This window comes from Schistocerca cancellata, chromosome 6, assembly GCF_023864275.1.
Source record: "Schistocerca cancellata isolate TAMUIC-IGC-003103 chromosome 6, iqSchCanc2.1, whole genome shotgun sequence".
NCBI classification, from domain to species: domain Eukaryota; kingdom Metazoa; phylum Arthropoda; class Insecta; order Orthoptera; family Acrididae; genus Schistocerca; species Schistocerca cancellata.
The window spans coordinates 144,916,880-144,935,626 of NC_064631.1; the positions used below are offsets into that span (position 1 = coordinate 144,916,880).

Consider the following 18,747-nt stretch of genomic DNA (forward strand, 5'->3'; position numbering starts at 1 on the left):
GCAGGACAGTACCTTCTGCCGGAGTTGGCGTGTTCAGCACAGACTATTTCGGATATCATCTATGAGTAAGGGATGTGATAGACTTCGCCAAACGACCATCCGTAGTAGTTCCTGTTACACGCAGTCTGCGGTGTGCGTGGGGACTCGTTCTCACGTTAGGCGAATATAGGTGGAAGTACTTCTAAATTTTTGTTTCCAAATCGGAGAAACTCCTCCCCCCCGTATTCCACCCTCAGATCTCTGGTAATTAGCTAAAGAGGACAGAGCTGTACAATGAGCCGAGTTCTATAATATCAAACCCTATACACTTCCATAGGGAGTTCGAGGTAAAGAGAGAAGAAAATCTATATAAATCTGATGCAGAAGTCAATGAAAATGGTCTAGCTCATTGTCTGTCGGCGAAGCGGCGGTGGCTATCAAAGAGAGATAATATCTATAGAGGTAGAGCCACGATATTTTAGCGGTCCCTGCGGTGACAATAAATGTTATAACCCGTTGTTTTATTTAGTCACTAGCATTTTACCTGAGACAGCCCCCAAGTATGCGTATGTCACATACACTCCTGGAAATTGAAATAAGAACACCGTGAATTCATTGTCCCAGGAAGGGGAAACTTTATTGACACATTCCTGGGGTCAGATACATCACATGATCACACTGACAGAACCACAGTCACATAGACACAGGCAACAGAGCATGCACAATGTCGGCACTAGTACAGTGTATATCCACCTTTCGCAGCAATGCAGGCTGCTATTCTCCCATGGAGACGATCGTAGAGATGCTGGATGTAGTCCTGTGGAACGGCTTGCCATGCCATTTCCACCTGGCGCCTCAGGTGGACCAGCGTTCGTGCTGGACGTGCAGACCGCGTGAGACGACGCTTCATCCAGTCCCAAACATGCTCAATGGGGGACAGATCCGGAGATCTTGCTGGCCAGGGTAGTTGACTTACACCTTCTAGAGCACGTTGGGTGGCACGGGATACATGCGGACGTGCATTGTCCTGTTGGAACAGCAAGTTCCCTTGCCGGTCTAGGAATGGTAGAACGATGGGTTCGATGACGGTTTGGATGTACCGTGCACTATTCAGTGTCCCCTCGACGATCACCAGTGGTGTACGGCCAGTGTAGGAGATCGCTCCCCACACCATGATGCCGGGTGTTGGCCCTGTGTGCCTCGGTCGTATGCAGTCCTGATTGTGGCGCTCACCTGCACGGCGCCAAACACGCATACGACCATCATTGGCACCAAGGCAGAAGCGACTCTCATCGCCGAAGACGACACGTCTCCATTCGTCCCTCCATTCACGCCTGTCGCGACACCACTGGAGGCGGGCTGCACGATGTTGGGGCGTGAGCGGAAGACGGCCTAACGGTGTGCGGGACCGTAGCCCAGCTTCATGGAGACGGTTGCGAATGGTCCTCGCCGATACCCCAGGAGCAACAGTGTCCCTAATTTGCTGGGAAGTGGCGGTGCGGTCCCCTACGGCACTGCGTAGGATCCTACGGTCTTGGCGTGCATCCGTGCGTCGCTGCGGTCCGGTCCCAGGTCGACGGGCACGTGCACCTTCCGCCGACCACTGGCGACAACATCGATGTACTGTGGAGACATCACGCCCCACGTGTTGAGCAATTCGGCGGTACGTCCACCCGGCCTCCCGCATGCCCACTATACGCCCTCGCTCAAAGTCCGTCAACTGCACATACGGTTCACGTCCACGCTGTCGCGGCATGCTGCCAGTGTTAAAGACTGCGACGGAGCTCCGTATGCCACGGCAAACTGGCTGACACTGACGGCGGCGGTGCACAAATGCTGCGCAGCTAGCGCCATTCGACGGCCAACACCGCGGTTCCTGGTGTGTCCGCTGTGCCGTGCGTGTGATCATTGCTTGTACAGCCCTCTCGCAGTGTCCGGAGCAAGTATGGTGGGTCTGACACACCGGTGTCAATGTGTTCTTTTTTCCATTTCCAGGAGTGTATATTGCACATTTGTACGCATGAATCTCTGTTGCTTTACACCATATAACTCTAAAGCGCGTGTTAAATTTATCAGTGATATACAGCCGTGCGGTGTCATCTTCGATCCCGGAACACGTTGACAAAAACGTTGTCTTGCTATAATGTTCATTCTCGCCGCTTCCTTGAGATATCGATCACCGCAGATACGAGAGAAATAGCACTTTATATTTTTAAAGCATTCCTAACTAACTAAAGACGGGAAAGAAACACCAACCTACTGTTTTAAGACATTTTTACATGTCGCCCATTTTCTCGTCCCCGTCCCCACCCGCAGTGGTTAGGATACTGGACTCGCCTTCGGGAAGACGACGGTTCAAATCCGTGTCAGGCCATCCTGATTTGGGTTTTCCTTGATTTCTCTAAATCGCTTCAGGCAAATGCCGGGATGGTTCCTTCGGAAGGACACGGCCAACTTCCTTCCCCATCCTTCCCTAATCCGATGGGACTGATGACCTCGCTGTTTGGTCCCCTTCCCCAAATCAACCAACCACCTCGTTCCCACCCCATCTCTAGGGACAGAAGAGATACGTACTTAAAAATTGCTTTCATACAGTAAATGGGTCATGTATACACCAAATTTAGTTGAAATAGATCCATCAAAATAGCGAGGAAAAATTTTAATCTGTCCCCTGATCTACCTTCCTCTGTCTATTTTGCTCTCCCATTTTCGTCTTCTACCTTCCTCCTCACACCCTCCCCCTCTTTCACGTCACTATCACTCTCACCATGTTTCATCTGCCTCCTTGCTACTTCTTTTCTACCTCCCCACTACCTTTCTCCATATTCACTTGCGTACTACATCCCCTCCTCCACCACATCTCTGTCCATCTCCTCCTCCCTGTCCACCTGTTTGCCTACCATGCAGCAGGCCCGGGTTCGATTCCCAGCTGGGCTGGAGATTTTCTCCACTCGTGGACTGGGTGCTGTGCTGTCCTCATCATCCTCTCATGACCAGCGACGCGGAAGTCACCCAGTGTGGCGTCACCTGAAATAAGACTTGCACCTGGCAGCCAACCTCCCCCCAGAAGGGGCCCCCCGGCCATCACTACCACATGATCATTTCATTTCCCTCTTCTCTCCTATTTCTGTGCATCTCCTCCTCCCCCTCTCTGTGTCCATCTTCTGTTCTTCTTGTTCTCGCCCCCACCCCAATGAGAGGTAGGTGGTGCTTAACCTACAGTGCTTCATTGCAGATAATAAGGGATGTGAGTACCAAGTTCTGTTGAAATTGATCCTATGGTTTAGGAGGAGGTGCAGTATGTACCTACATATTTAAACACATACATCCATTTTTACAACATACTGAGAAACCTGCTGTTGCATGGGTATTTATTTATTCCTATCTTCTATTAGCTCATCTCCTCCTCCCTTCTTTCTCTCTCCTCCTCTCTTCTGTCTCTGTCCATCCCCCTGTTTCTTTCTGGTCATTTCCTCCTTCCTAACATCAGTTCATTCACCTCCTCTCCCCCCTCTCCCTGTATGTCTCTTCCACTCACCTCTCTCTGCCATCTCCTCCTCCCCCTGTCCCTCTCCATCTCATCCTCTGTGACGATCCATCTTCCTCTTCCCCACTATCTCTCTGCTCAGTCAGTCGTGCCTATCCACACATATACCCCCTCAAACACATTCTGACAGTAGGCCTTACCCACAAAATACACTGACCATGAAGGCAGCCGATATCAGCAACCCCTTTACTCCAAACCCAGCCCAACCCAATCCCAATTAGTATTACATAGTTCTTACCCCTATAGTGCTTCTTACCAGGCAGTAAGTGTTATATGCACTAAATTTGGTTGAAACAGATACAGTTGTTTAGCAGGAAATGTGGAAATACAACACACACACACACACACACACACACACACACACACACACACACACACACACAAAATCCATATATGTAATAGAGATATAGATTCTGTAGTTCAGTATGAGTACCAGAAAAACGTTTTGCAGCACCCTCATGACTTGCATAGATCGAGCTGTTGTTGTTACTATTATTATGTAGAAAGACCTTTCTCAGTTCTCTTTTGGCCACAGCAAGACGCTGTGTACAGCAGATACCTGTCAAGTGTAAATCTACGTCAACATCTACATTACTACTCTGCAATTCACACCTGAGTGCTTGGCAGTGTTCATCGAACCACTTTCAAACTATTCCTCTGTCCTTCTACTGTTGAATGGCACGTAGAAAAAACGAACATGTAAGTCTTTCTGTGCAAGCTCAGATTTCTCTTACTTTATTCCAATGGGAATTTCCCTCCTTGGAAGTCAGCAAAATATTTTCGCATTCGGAGGAGAAAGGTGTTGGCTGAAATTTCGTGAAAAGATCTCCCTGCAACGAAAAACGCGTTTGTTTTAACGCTTGCCGCTTTTACCTGTGCATCATATCCGTGCTACTCTCTCCCCTATTTCACGATAATACAAAACGAGAGGCCCTTCTTCGAGTTTTTTCGATGTCCCCTGTCAGTCAAATTTACTAGTAATCCCATACCTCACAGCAATACTCCAGAAGAGGACGGACAATCGTTGGGTTGGATTTTGTTGCATAATTTTAAATGTTCTTCCAATAAAAGGCAGTGTTTGGTTCGTCTTTCCCACAACATTGTCTACGTGATCGTTCCAGTTTACGCGTTTTTGTAATTGTAGTCCATAGGTATTTACTTACGCCGATGGCGTCTAAATTTTTGTAGTCCATCGTATAACAGAAATTTAACGGGTCGCTTTCAGTACCCATGTGGAGGACTTAACTTTTTATTGTTTAGAGTCAATTGTCACTTTTCGCGTCGTATAGATATCTTGTTTAAATTATTTGAAAATTGCTCTTGATATTCTGATGAATAGTAGACGGCAAATGACAGCATTATCTCCAAACAAGCTAAGCAGACTGCTCAGATTGGCCCCTAAATCGTTTATATAGATTAGGGATATAACAATTCCTCAACGAACGCCAGATATCACTTCAGTTTCACTCGATGACTTTGTCAGTTACTGCAAACTGTGCCCCTTCTGGGACGAAGTTACGAATAAAGTCCCACAACTGCGAAGATACTCCACAGGCATGTAATTTGATTAGAAGGCGGGTATGAGGAACAGCGTCAAAAGCCTTCTGGAAATCTAGAATTATGGAAACAAGTTCAGATCCACTGCCGAAAGCAATCATCACTTCGTGTGAACAAATAGCTAGTTGTGTTTCATAAGGAGACTTTTCTGAATACTTGCTGACTATGCGTCAATAAATAGTTTTTTTGGAGTTATTAAATAATGATGGAACGCAATATGTGTGCCAAACAGGTAAAAGGAAAGCTGCATTGTGAGTGCAGTTAAGTAGAACGCGCTGTGTCTCCAATTGTGGACAGTGGGACTTGTGTAGACTGTTAACAGGCCCGGAAGGGTAATTACAAGCTTAGACTGTGCGCATGCTGTCAATTTACGGCAAGATGACTCGTCAGTACGACAAGTTGCCCGCCAAATTGGTGTACGTCATATCGATGACCGACGAACGCTCAGCCGCTTTCTTGAGACACGAAACATCGAAGAACTGACTCTAAATAGTGACCCTGTAATGGTACTTGAATTACGTAACCATTACGGCAGCTCACCTGAAGCTCTCGATACCAGCAATATTCTACTGTATTTCTGTGAAGTAGTTAACATATTTCTGAGACAACATTCAGATTTGATTTCATTAATGCAGAGGTACTTTAATACATAGATATGTTTATGTTGCAATGATATTATTCTTATGTGTATTCTTTCTTTTGTCACTATGATCTTTGACGTACTTGTAACTCTGATTTTTGGGCGCATAAGCGATTATTAGTTAGTTAGAGAGTCGGACCTTGAAGAAGTCAAGTCTTGGACGTCATGTTGGAAAGACGCATAACGTAGTCAGCTTATAAAATGTGAGCTTTAACAGTGAGGAAGATGTTTTCAAGTATGTTTGGTATTGTGAAGTGATGTTTTGTGTGTTACGCGATATTGCAACAAAAGCAATAAAAAGGAAGTGTAACTTAAATTCGGAGTGCTGATTATTTTTTTACATCACCATTGTCCTGCAAAAGTGTAATCTTCAAGAATGGTTTGTGAAGCGCATCTACAAAACTTTTGAATATCGCGTAATAAAACTAGGCCTCTTTGCATCCGAGCTTGGAATCATCACCACCTAGATTTTCGACGATTGATCCATGATTTTACAACGAGAACAGCTTGGGAAACACGAAAACATGAGTGCCTAGTTTATTCATTATTGCATGAAATGACTTTATTAACTGTGCTCTAATGACACCTGCCACATAATAACTTTGTTGTTGCCCGAAAATGCAGTATTTAGCAGCGTGAGCAACACCACAATCATTATTAAATTTTGACCTTTGTTGTGGTAGTGTTGTTAGAACCCGCATTCAACACCATCAACTTACAGGAGTTGAACAGAAATATGGAAACAGCGCTAGAAATGCTTGCTTGAACATTAACGCAGATGATAGTCAAGCCTGCAGGTTGCACTGTTGGATTTGACAGCGAGCGCCACCTGTGCAATTACCTCAAGACGTTGTAATTGTCAGCTGTGGCCAGAACAGTGCTCTGTGTAGTTGTGAGTGAATTATGTCGGAGATAAGTGAATTCGAACGTGTGAAATTTGTTGGTGCTCGTATGGTGGATGCGTCCGTAAGAAAGGGAGTCAAAGTGTTTGGTGTTTCAAGAGGCACCGTATCAAAGATAGATCCTGCATACAAGGCAAGTGGAAAAATATCATCGCGGACGAAAGTGTATGCTGTGTGATCGTGACAAATGGCCACTGAAGAGGACTGTGACGAAAAATAGGACGACGGCAGCTGCAAAAGTCAGTGCAGAGCTGAATATCACAGTCGAGAACTCTATCAGCAGCAAAGTAAAACGATCGGAGCTCCACAAACAGGAAACTGCACGGCGAGCTGGAATTAGAAAACCACTCACTAGTGATGCAAATCCCCGTAACAAGAAAACAGTGTCAAAGCCATAACACTTGGACTGTGAAGCAATGGAAGAATGTCATTTAGTCGGTTGAGTCTTGTTTCACACTGTTTCTCCCTTCCGGCCGACTTTACGTGTCAGGAGTGAAACATGCAGACAACCATATCATGGTATTTAATGGCAGATATGGTTACTGTTGCTACCAAAGATTATGTAACCATTTTGGCTAATCAGATGCATGGCATGGTACAGTGTTTGTTCCCCAATGCTGATACTGTGTTCCAAGAAGACTCGGCACCTGTTCACACAGCTCACATCGTCCAGGACTGTTTTCATGAGCATGAGTATGAATTGTTGCATCTCCCCTGGCACCACAGGCACCATATATCAATATTACTGAATGTTTTTGGACTACTTTGGAGAGATGGGTGCCTGATGGCTACCAGTCTCCATCATGCTTGCCTAAAATCGCAACTATTTTGCAGGAAGAATGGTGTAAGATTCGCTTGAAAACAATATAACACCTGTATTTATCCGTTTCGAGACTATTGGAAGCTGCCTAGAATGTCAACTGTTTTTACACGCCGTATTATGGTAACGTGTTGTGTTTTGGTGTTTTCGCATTTTTATCCATCCCCTGTAGTAATTACGTAAATGGCTAGGAGCCAAGGTGTGTCTCCGCCATGCTGTCTGTGCCTTAGGTTCAGCAAGGAGTCACGTGTGGATGTCGGACGCCTCTTATCGCTATCGAGGGTAATTTGAGAGGTGCGTCGTATTGGAACAAAGTGATGATAACCTACTGTCCAACCCTGTAGTCGATGTTTCGACAATGGTTTTCGTATCAGTGCAATAATACATGATCTCACCAAGTGAACACCTTTTTTCCAGGAGGCAACAGTTAACCTTATGGAAAGGCCTAATGTAGTTACTGAAATGGCACCGGCTGAGCAGTCAAAACGAGCGGCGGGCCGTGGTAGGGACCCTCTTCATATACTGGCAGCCTTTATGTGGGGTGCTGTCAAAAACTGGTACAGACTTAGGCAGCAACGTCTCGATCACCTTGGTGGGTAGCATTCCAAGGAAGATCCAAGTGTACACTGTCTCATCGAAAGTATCTGGGCATCTGCGTAGACATCAATGTGGCATATGTCGACTCTTGGCCTTTATCATGGCCTGAACTCTATTGGGGACATTTTCAGTGAGGTCTCTGAACGTCTGTTGATGAATGGCAGCCCGTTCCCCCTCACCACCCGAGACCAGAGAAGATAGTGATGTTGGTCGCTGGCATCTGGAACCAAATGGAGATTTTAACTTATCCCAAAGGTGTTCCATTTGGTTCAGGTCGGGACACTGGGCAGGCCAGTTCATTTCAGGAATGTTATTGCCGACGAACCATTGCTTCACAGATGTTGCTTCATGACAAGGTGCGTTGTCATGTGCAAACAATCAGTTATGGACTCCGAACAGTTCTTTTACTGTACACAGTTCTGTAAAATACACGTAAGCGCCAAAGAAACTGGTACAGGCATGCGTATTCAAATACAGAGATGGGTAAACAGGCAGAGTACGGTGCTGCGGCCGGCAACGCCTATATAAGACAACAAGTGTCTGGCGCAGTTGTTAGATCGCATATTGCTGCTACAATGGCAGGCTATCAAGATTTAAGTGAGTCTGACGTGGTGTTATAGTCGACACACGAGCGATGGGACACATATCTCCGACGTAGCAATCAAGTTGGGATTTACCCGTACAACCATTTCACGAGTGTGCCGTAAATATCAGGAATCCAGTAAAACATCAAATTTGCAACATCGCTGCAGCCGGAAATAGATCCTGCGAGAATGGGACCAATGACGGCTGAAGAGAATCGTTCAACGTGACAGAAGTGCAACCCTTCCGCAGGCTGTTGCAGATTTCAGTGCTGGCCCTTCAACAAGTGTCAGCGTGCGAACTGTTCAACGAAACATCGTCGATATGAGCTTTCGGCGCTGAAGGCCCACTCATGTACCTTGATGATTGTACGACACAAAGCTTTACGTCTCGCCTAGGCCCGTCAACACTGACATTGGATTGTTGATGACTGAAAACGTGTTGCCTGGTCGGAAGGGTCTCGTTTCAAATTATATCGAGCGGATGGACGTGTGCGGGTATGGAGACAACCTCATGAATCCGTGGACCCTGCATCTCAGCAGGGGACTGTTCAAACTGATGGACGCTCTATAACGGTGTGGGACGTGTGCAGTTGGAGTGACATGGGACGCCTGATACGTCTAGATAAGACTATGACAGGTGGCACGTACGTAAACACCCTGTCTGATCACATGCATCCATTCATATCGATTGTGTATTCCGACGGACTAGGCAATTCCAGCAGGTCAATGCGACACCACACACACCCAGAGTTGCTACAGAATGGCTTCAGGAACACTATTCTGAGTTTAAACACTTCCGCTGGCCTTCATACTCCACAGGCATGGACATTATTGAGAATGTCTGGGATGCCTTGCAATGCGCTTTTCAGAAGAGATCTCCTCTTCTTGTACTCTTACGTATTTATGGACAGCCCCGCAGGATTCATGGTGTCAGTTCCCTCCATCACTATTTCAGATATTAGTCGAGTACCATGCCACGTCGTGTTAAGTCTCTTCTGCGTGCTCGCTGAGTCTTTACACAGATGTGCCAATTTCTTTGGCTCTTCAATGTATGTTCATATCCTTCTGCACCCCTAACCACGAAAAACGCCCTTACGTAACATCAGGTCCTCCATACTTTACTGTTGGCACTACACACAAGGCAGGCAAGGTTCTCGAGACATTCGTCAACCTCAACGCGTTTTATCGAAATGCCACAGGGTACAAAGTAATTAAAACTCCAAATCACACATTTCCAGTCATCCACTGTCCAGTGCGTCGCTGTTTACACATATCAAGCGTCGCTTAAGATTGACCACAGAAATGTGTGGCTCCTGAAGAGCTGCTCGACTATTGTAACCCACTCTTTTTTCCCTCCCATGACGGGCTGTCACAAATGAATTGGTTGCAAACAGGGATAAATGACATTATTACTGCACGCCTAACATGTAAGAACTGAATATATCTACACCCAAAATGAACAGTTATCTTTTGTTGTACAATTTCTTCTTTATTGTGACGTTGGTCAGAGCGTGGGTACATTTAAAAGGATAGGGAGAACCGGTCTAACACTTGTGCTGAAACGGACTGTCGTTCGTAATATAACACAGCACTAGAATGAGATTTTCACTCTGCAGTGGCATGTGCGCTGATATGAAACTTCCTGGCAGATTAAAACTGTGTGCCGGGCCGAGACTCGAACTCGGGAACTTTGCCTTATACGGGCAAGTGCTCTACCAACTGAACTACCCGAGCACGACTAACGACCCGTTCCCACAGCTCCAGTTCTGCCAGTACCTAGTCTCCTGCCTTCCAAACTTTACAGAAGCTCTCCTGCTCGCAGGAGTAAAGTTTGGAAGGTAAGAGACGAGGTACTGGCAGAAGTAAAGTTGTGAGGACAGGGTGTGAGTCGTGCTTCGGTAGCTCAGTTGGTAGAGCACTTGTCCGCGAAAGGCAAAGGTCCCGAGTTCGAGTCTCGGCCCGGCACACAGTTTTAATCTGCCAGGAAGTTTCATAACACAGCACTGTTCGAAAACGAAGTTCACACAAACGTGTAAGGACTGGAATATTAACTTGAAGAGTATAACTGATTGTCTCTAACTTCGTTGTCGCCAAGCATGGTACTCTCCTCGCTGCTTTCTGTGGACTAGGCGTTGACTGGAACTTAGTCTGGCGTAGAACTGACCTCTTGTCCGTGAGTCGGTCACTTTCAAGACAGGCCGCCGCCGATGGCGCGGAGAACTTCTTTGGGCGTCTCTTGCTTTTGGATTGGTGCACAAGTTCGTAGCGTTTTTCCATAAATGTAACAAACACCGCAGATACACGTACAAGAGACTTTAGTTCTTAGTAATATATTCTCCTTCAGTATTTACAACAGTTTGCCAACGCCTGGGTGACTTTTCGAATCCGCAACTGCAGAAATCACGTAGTTTTGAGGCGAAGAACACGCCGAGCCATGTTCAGAGCGCATTTTAATCCGGAAAGGAAGTTCCTTGAAGGTTGTTGGTTCAAAATGGTCCAAATGGCTCTGAGCTCTATGGGACTTAACATCTGAGGTCATCAGTCTCATAGACTTAGGACTACGCAAACCTAACTAACCTAAGGACATTACATACATACATGCCCGAGGCAGGATTCGAACGTACGACCGTAGCAGCCGCGTGGTTCCGGACTGAAGCGCCTAGAACCGCTCGACCACAGCGGCCGGCCGAAGGTTGGTGGTCAGAGAGCGGAAAAGGTGAAGATCTGAGGGCGCAAGACCAGGTGAATAACGTGAGCGCAGAATGACTTTCCAACCCAAATCCTGTATGGTGTTTTTTGTCAGTTTAGCAGAATGCGGGCGGGCGTTATCGTAGATTAACCTCACTCCACGCAGTCTTCCTGGCCGTTGTTCTTGGGCTGGGTCTGCAAGACGTCTCTGTTGTCGTTAATAAATGTCATCATTGACGATTACACGTCGGGGAAAGTGTTCATAGTACACCACGACGTCGCTGTTCCATCAGGTACGCAACATAATCTTTTTTGGATGCACTGGGAGTTGTTGCTTTGTCTGGGCTCAACCATTCCTCTCTTCTTCCTATGTTAGCATAAACACACCATTTCATGTCTCCATTAACGATACAAGATAAGAATGGACAGTGTCGTTCAGGTGCCAATTGATGACCAACAAGCAGAGAAGCACATATGCCCACACGCCGATTTTTGTAATTTTGGCTTAGAGTATGCGGTACCCATACATCCGATTTTTGAACCTTCCATATTGCATGCAAAAATCGCACGATGTTGTAATGACAACTGGACATCACATTGGCCAGTTCTCGACGTGGATCAATGTGGATTCAGTATTCATCAGACCCCGAACGTTTTCCTGAACGTGGAGATTCGCTAATGTCAAAACGATCCTCTTAAAAACGAGAAAATCATTTACTTGCGGTGCCCTGTCCGATGCATCGTCCCCATACAAGGCGCTAAGGTTTCTTGCTGCCTCCGCTGCTGTCACCGCTCTATTGAATTTAGACAGAAGAGTATGTCGGAAATGTTCCAATTTCTCCATTTGGCAGTCCATTTCCTAGCGTCCACAGCTCCATCCACAATCTCCAAATGAGCAAACGACAACATGTAAACTCACATAGCACAGGTAACTAGAAATAAAAAATGACAGTATCTAAATAAATCCATAACAACCGGAATACCAACATGCAAAATAAAAAGGCTACGAACTTGTGTGCCAACCTAATACTTCCAGATCATCGGTGTGACACGCGATGCTCAGATAGCAAGGAGCATCTTTGTGGTGTCAATAGCAGGCGCCAGCGCTACGCCTTATCGACTACACCAGAGACAGTCATTGTGCTAGCTGGACTGATGGTACCACTTTGGAACTCACGAATTCCTTTTTCGTGGCTTCATGCAGCTTTTTACAACCACCCTCCGCATTGTTCAACGGTCCTTGTCCATCAGTACTTCAGGTCTGCCTGCTCTTGCCTTAGCTGTGGTTGTATCTTACCGTTCCCATTTGATAATCTCTTTTCCAACCGTCGACTCGGGCAGTTTTAGAAGGGTGGAAATGTCGCTGATGGTTTTGTTACTCAGATAACTTCCAGAGACTAGTCCGCGTTCTAAGTGACTTAGTTCACCCTAACGGACCATTGTACTGTTGCTGCTGCCGTACTGACAACACAACACAACACTCTACGTCTCCTTTTACACCGGCGGGATCGCCTCCCGCGACATCTAGTGTTCAGTACCGTATTACACACTGATGTTCGAATACTTTTGATCAGAAAGCGTATTACGATGGTTGGAACTTTAATAGTGACAACAATTTATTTACAGCTCGTAAAAAATAGATACGTGTTTCAAGATTTTACTGACCTTCAAAGTAGTCAGCAGCACTGTGTATAACCCGTTGCCAGCGGCGTGGAAGTCGTAGGATACTCTAAGCTGTGCCAGTTGTGTTGACAGTTCGATCGGCGCGGTATATCGCCCGACGAAATTGTAGCAGTTCTGAACCAAATGCCGTGAAGTGTTTTCTTCAGTTTAGAAATAGAGTTGAACTCACGAGCGCGTTAAGTCAGTATAGCACTTAGCAGCCCAATCAGTCAAACAAATCAGTAACAGCTTGCACTGTATGTGCTTGAGCACTGTCCTGCAAAATGATGGTCAGGTCCTGCAGAAAGTGTTATCACTTCTGTCTCTATGCTGTTCAGTTTTGGAACACAACCTACTGCCAGCTTAGAGACAGAAATGATGACACTTACTGCCGGACCTGACCATCATTTTGGATAACAGTGCTCAAGCACGTTCAGTGCAGGCTGTTACTGATTTGTTTGACTGATGGAGCTCCTAAGCTCTGTACCACCTACTGCACTCCCTTGATTTAAGCCCTCGTGAGTTCAACTCGATTTCTAAACTGAAGGAAACACTTCACGGCATTCGCTCCAGAACTGCTACAATTTCGTCGGGCAATGGACCGCGTCGATCGAACTATCAACACAACTGTCACTGCTAAGAGTATCCTACGACTTCCACATCGCTGGCAACGGGTTATACACAATACTGGTGATTACTTTGAAGGTCAGTAATACTTTGAAACACGTATCTATTTTGTACTAGCTGTAAATAAATAGTTGCCACTATTAAAGTTCCAGCCCTCGTATAACGCTCGAGGTAGAGTAAGAACGTACTGAATGCTAACCATTAGCAGATTTGGATTACTATAAAAAATTAGAACAAATCAGTACGAAACAAATGAATAATTAGACGAACAGGTTGTCACACTTGAAGAGAAGGAACAAGCAAATGTGGAAAGAATGAAATCACAAAATTCCTTCACTTCATCAACAAGTGCTGGACAAAGAAAGAAATGCCGAACAGATGGAAATTAGCCATAGTAACGGCTGTACTTAAGAAAGGAGATAGAAACGCTGAGAGAATTACATGGGCACTTTCGTACTCAACACTGGATGTTCAACATTTTCTAGGGTAATATCACAGATTCGCAGTAAGTTTCGAAAATATCTTGTTGGAAGAACAAACTGGGTTCAGGAAGAGTAAGTCCTGCTCAGAAAACACATTTGTCATCAGATAAATACTCGCAGAGCATGTAGAATTTAACAGAGAAATACACCTGCAGTTCACTGACTACATGTGAAAGCCTTTAATAATGTAGAGAGCACATTGTTTTGGGAAATACTAGATATTTAAAAAGAGCAATCCCACAAATGTAGCAAAATTCAACAATTGCCATTGCCGGAAAGGAGCATGTTATAATAACGACAAATCTAGGCTTACGACAAGGATTCAGTTTGTCTCCGATACTTTGCCTTGATGACGTGACGAAACAATGGCAAAAAAATGGTTTTCCACATTTATAACATTAACCGACGAAATTAGATAATAACACTCTTTGGCGAAGTCCAAATTTGTATTTGACAGTGAGGGCAGCCTTCCAGAAGTGATTTATAAATTAAATATAACTGGCAAGAAACAAAAATCACAGCATTTAATGGCCAAGACCCGGCTCCAAAGAAAATTGTAATAAACAGCTAGAAGGCAGAGTGGAAGAACTCGACTTCTTGGGAAATGGCATCTCCTCCACGAAGTAAAAAGAAATACCAAGAAAATTGAAAGATTTAGTTACATTACCAGGACAACATAGAGAACACTGGACCATAACAGCTGGAGATGAACAAAGAATGCAAACTGCGGCAATTAGTTCTATGAGAAGAGCACCTGGGTATAGATTATTTGGTAGTATAAACAATACATCAAACAGACAAGAACTAGGACTTAAAAGTAGTAACTGAACAGATGAAGGAAAATATAAATAAATGAAGTGATCATGTCAAATGAAAAAGTGGAAGTAGAATGCACAAAATAATAGTGGTTGATCGACCAATGGGGAAGAAGTCAACAGATGCACCAAGAAAGAGATGGAGAAATCGGTTAGAAACTAACAGCAGCCAAAAAAATAGTTCAACAAATAGCTCTGAGCACTATGAGACTTAACATCAGAGGTCATGAGTCCCCTAGAACTTAGGACTACTTAAACCTAACTAACCTAAGGACATCACACACACCAATGCCCGAGGCAGGATTCGAACCTGCGACCGTAGCAGTCGCGCGGGTCCGGACTGAAAAGCCTAGAAACGCTCGGACACCGCGGCCGGCAACAGCAGCCAATACTAGTACACGCAAAGAGGACATAACACGCAAATGCCTTACACTTGAAGAAATGTGAAGTAGCGCAAGTTTAAGATTTCACAGATCTGCGAAGATATGTAATTTTCAAACAGACTGTCTTTACACCGAGGCAACAAAAGTCATGTTGTTGTTGTGGTCTTCAGTCCTGAGACTGGTTTGATGCAGCTCTCCATGCTACTCTATCCTGTGCAAGCTTCATCATCTCCCAGTGCCTACTGCAACCTACATCCTTCTGAATCTGCTTAGTGTATTCATCTCTTGGTCTCCCTCTACGATTTTTACCCTCCACGCTGCCCTCCAATACTAAACTGGTGATCCCTTCATGCCTCAGAACATGTCCTACCAACCGATCCCTTCTTCTGGTCAAGTTGTGCCACAAACTTCTCCCCAATCCTATTCAATACTTCCTCATTAGTTATGTGATCTACCCATCTAATCTTCAGTATTCTTCTGTAGCACCACATTTCGAAAACTTCTATTCTCTTCTTGTCCAAACTATTTACCATCCATGTTTCACTTCCATACATGGCTACACTCCTTACAAATACTTTCAGAAATGACTTCCTGACGCTTAAATCTATACTCGATGTTAACAAATTTCTCTTCTTCAGGAACGCTTTCCTTGCCACTGCCAGTCTACATTTTATATCCTCTCTACTTCGACCATCGTCAGTTATTTTGCTCCCCAAATAGCAAAACTCCTTTACTACTTTAACTGTCTCATTTCCTAATCTTATACCCTCAACATCACCTGACTTAATTCGACCACATTCCATTATCCTCGTTTTGCTTTTGTTGATGTTCATCTTATATCCTCCATTCAAGACACCATCCATTCCGTTCAACTGCTCTTCCAAGTCCTTTGGTGTCTCTGACAGAATTACAATGTCATCGGCGAACCTCAAAGTTTTTATTTCTTCTCCATGGATTTTAATACCTACTCCGAATTTTTCTTTTGTTTCCTTTACTGCTTGCTCAATATACAGATTGAATAACATCGGGGAGAGGCTACAACCCTGTCTTACTCCCTTCCCAACAATCGATATGTACAGTCTTAGACATAAAAACTGACCGCCGGGCGGCCGCCACAGAGACTAAGTCCGAGTCGTTCACTTAAGGTGGCCAATAAAACTGACCGCCCCTGACACCTCTAAGTCCGGCCATCTGCACAATCTGGCAACACTGTAACACGTGGAAGTGTTAGGAGGAAGTGTTGTCTACGTCCGAGATCATGTGGATGGAGTGAACCCGTGGTCTTGCGGTAATCGTCGTGCATTCTAAACTTAGATTCTCATGTTCGCGTCCAACTGTAGTGTTTTTTTTAACCACATTTCGGTCTTAAGTTATGAGTCTGATTGAACATCGAAGACAATTCGCTTAACGTTCTACCCACCCGCAATAACAAGTATTTCAGAAACAATTCCGCAGGACAGCTCGTGGCTGCGTCGCGACCTTAACAGCTCACGCTCGGGCGTTTCCTCGCGCTGCAGCTGCTACGGCCACCTGAAATACGGCGCCGCCTATGTGAAGGCGGCGCCACGCTGTCAGTGTATGTATCAATGCCATTTTCGAATTTGAAGTTCTAGTTATCATCTTGCAGTTAAACATTGGATTTTGCATACTTGAAAATCATGAGCTACATTTAAGCATTGTAAAATTGTGTCGCAAGTGGAAAAAGGTGTAACATCTGCAACACAACGTTTACTTTTGGTATAACGGAGGGGTGAATGTAGAGGAAGCAGCTAGAAAGATTTGAACTGTGTGTGAAGCGAGTGCTTTTGGGAATAATACGCCAGAAAAAAATATTCTTGTTTCAACAAAGATCGTTCTGGCATAAATGATTTTCCACATTAAGGAAGTCTCGACTACTGATATATGTGACAAATTACCATTTTACCATCATGCGACATTTGCATTCAACAGGCAAAGTTCAGAAGTCTGGTGTAGGAGAACAGCATGCTCAAATTCGAAACAACAAAAATCAACGGAGTGACTATTATTGAACGTCATCAGGTCGCTCATTGAGCATTCCTTTGCAGTAATGTTACTGGTGACATGTTATGATGCCTTTATCATTAACTTCCTAAGAAGAAATGAAAGGCTGAGCCCCACCAAAAGACGTAGACTAGAGCAAAGAGTAGTCTGAACATAATAGTTTACATCTGATAGCTCCAGAAGTGTGTTTTGGACTCCTCGGTACCACCCATATGGGGGAGGATTTCCCCTATCGGCCCATCGGGATTATTATTATTATTATTATGATTGTCATTATGTCATCAGCAAATCCGATATGGTGCATCTTCCCACCACTGAAATAGATGTGCATTGTTCGATTCAGTATGTCCATCACTTAAATATTGGTTATAATTACGTTACATTGCTGCTAGTAGACATATTTCTCACTTTTTCATAGGCAGTTGCTACCTGTTACTCCATCATAGGAATTAATGTGCGCATCATTGTTGCAATACAGACGTTCAAATTATCCGATTTCTGTAATTTCATTTCGATACCAGAACGTTCTAATCGGATTCAGCCAGTCAGGCTTAATGTGGATATCCGAATACGACTCTCATCATTTGATAGACTGGGTAAACCACACTCTTAATCGGACGGTTGAATCTAGATCACTTATTTATGACAGGGCCTGAATTCTTAAACACTGTGGAAAATAATAATACAATGTGCTTATTACTAATATGTTATTTAAATATAAATATCTGAACGAACGAGATAACAGTTTATTTACAGCAGCAGAGCCCCATTCATCATAGCAGAGCAGTGTGTGATTGGTTTCAGGCCCAAGAGAGGATAAAGCTGTTGCCGTTTGTTCCACGATCACCGAACATCAACCAGATAGAGAATATGTGGGCAGAGGTAACAAGGTCAATGCCATGTGGACCCACAAATGCAAGCGACGTTTGGACGAATATAGAAAACGTATGGTGGGAAGTAAACCATCACGCTACACTGTCGACGACTTAATGAAATCAATGCCCCTACGCCTTCGAGAAATCTTACGTAATGATCGTGGGTGGGTTGGTTACTAAAAGTATTCTCGTCCACAAAACCCATGTGGACAATTATCTGATAGTCGGTCAAGCTTTGCTTTGTCGCAGCTCTTTAGATACAAGTCCATTTACTTTCAGTCTCCTCCTTACAATTCTTGCAATGCTAGGTAATTGAAAAATCTCATCCACTCGACGCCAACTGAGGAATTGACTGGTGCATGTGGTGTTCAACACACAGTAGTTGTCACCCTCACTGGAATCAATGACTTCAAATGGTTTGCCCGAGCGTGAGCTGTTATGATCGCGACGCAGCGACGAGCTGTCCTGCGGAATTGTTTCTGGAATACTTGTTATTGCGGGTGGGTAGAACGTTAAGCGAATTGTCTTCGATGTTCAATCAGAGTCATAACTTTAGACCGAAATGTG

At 44.8% G+C, this 18,747-nt stretch overlaps 1 protein-coding gene across 1 annotated transcript in view; it reads left to right on the forward strand.

The window, feature by feature from the left end:
* Nucleotides 1–5,300: 5,300 nt before the first annotated feature.
* The window catches only part of LOC126088203 (cytochrome P450 6k1-like), a 281,427-nt gene continuing 267,980 nt past the window's right edge, over nucleotides 5,301–18,747 (forward strand). The window contains exon 1 of the mRNA XM_049906329.1: nucleotides 5,301–5,315. Within this exon, the coding sequence (XP_049762286.1) occupies nucleotides 5,301–5,315 (15 nt within the window). The remainder of the gene's footprint in view (nucleotides 5,316–18,747) is intronic.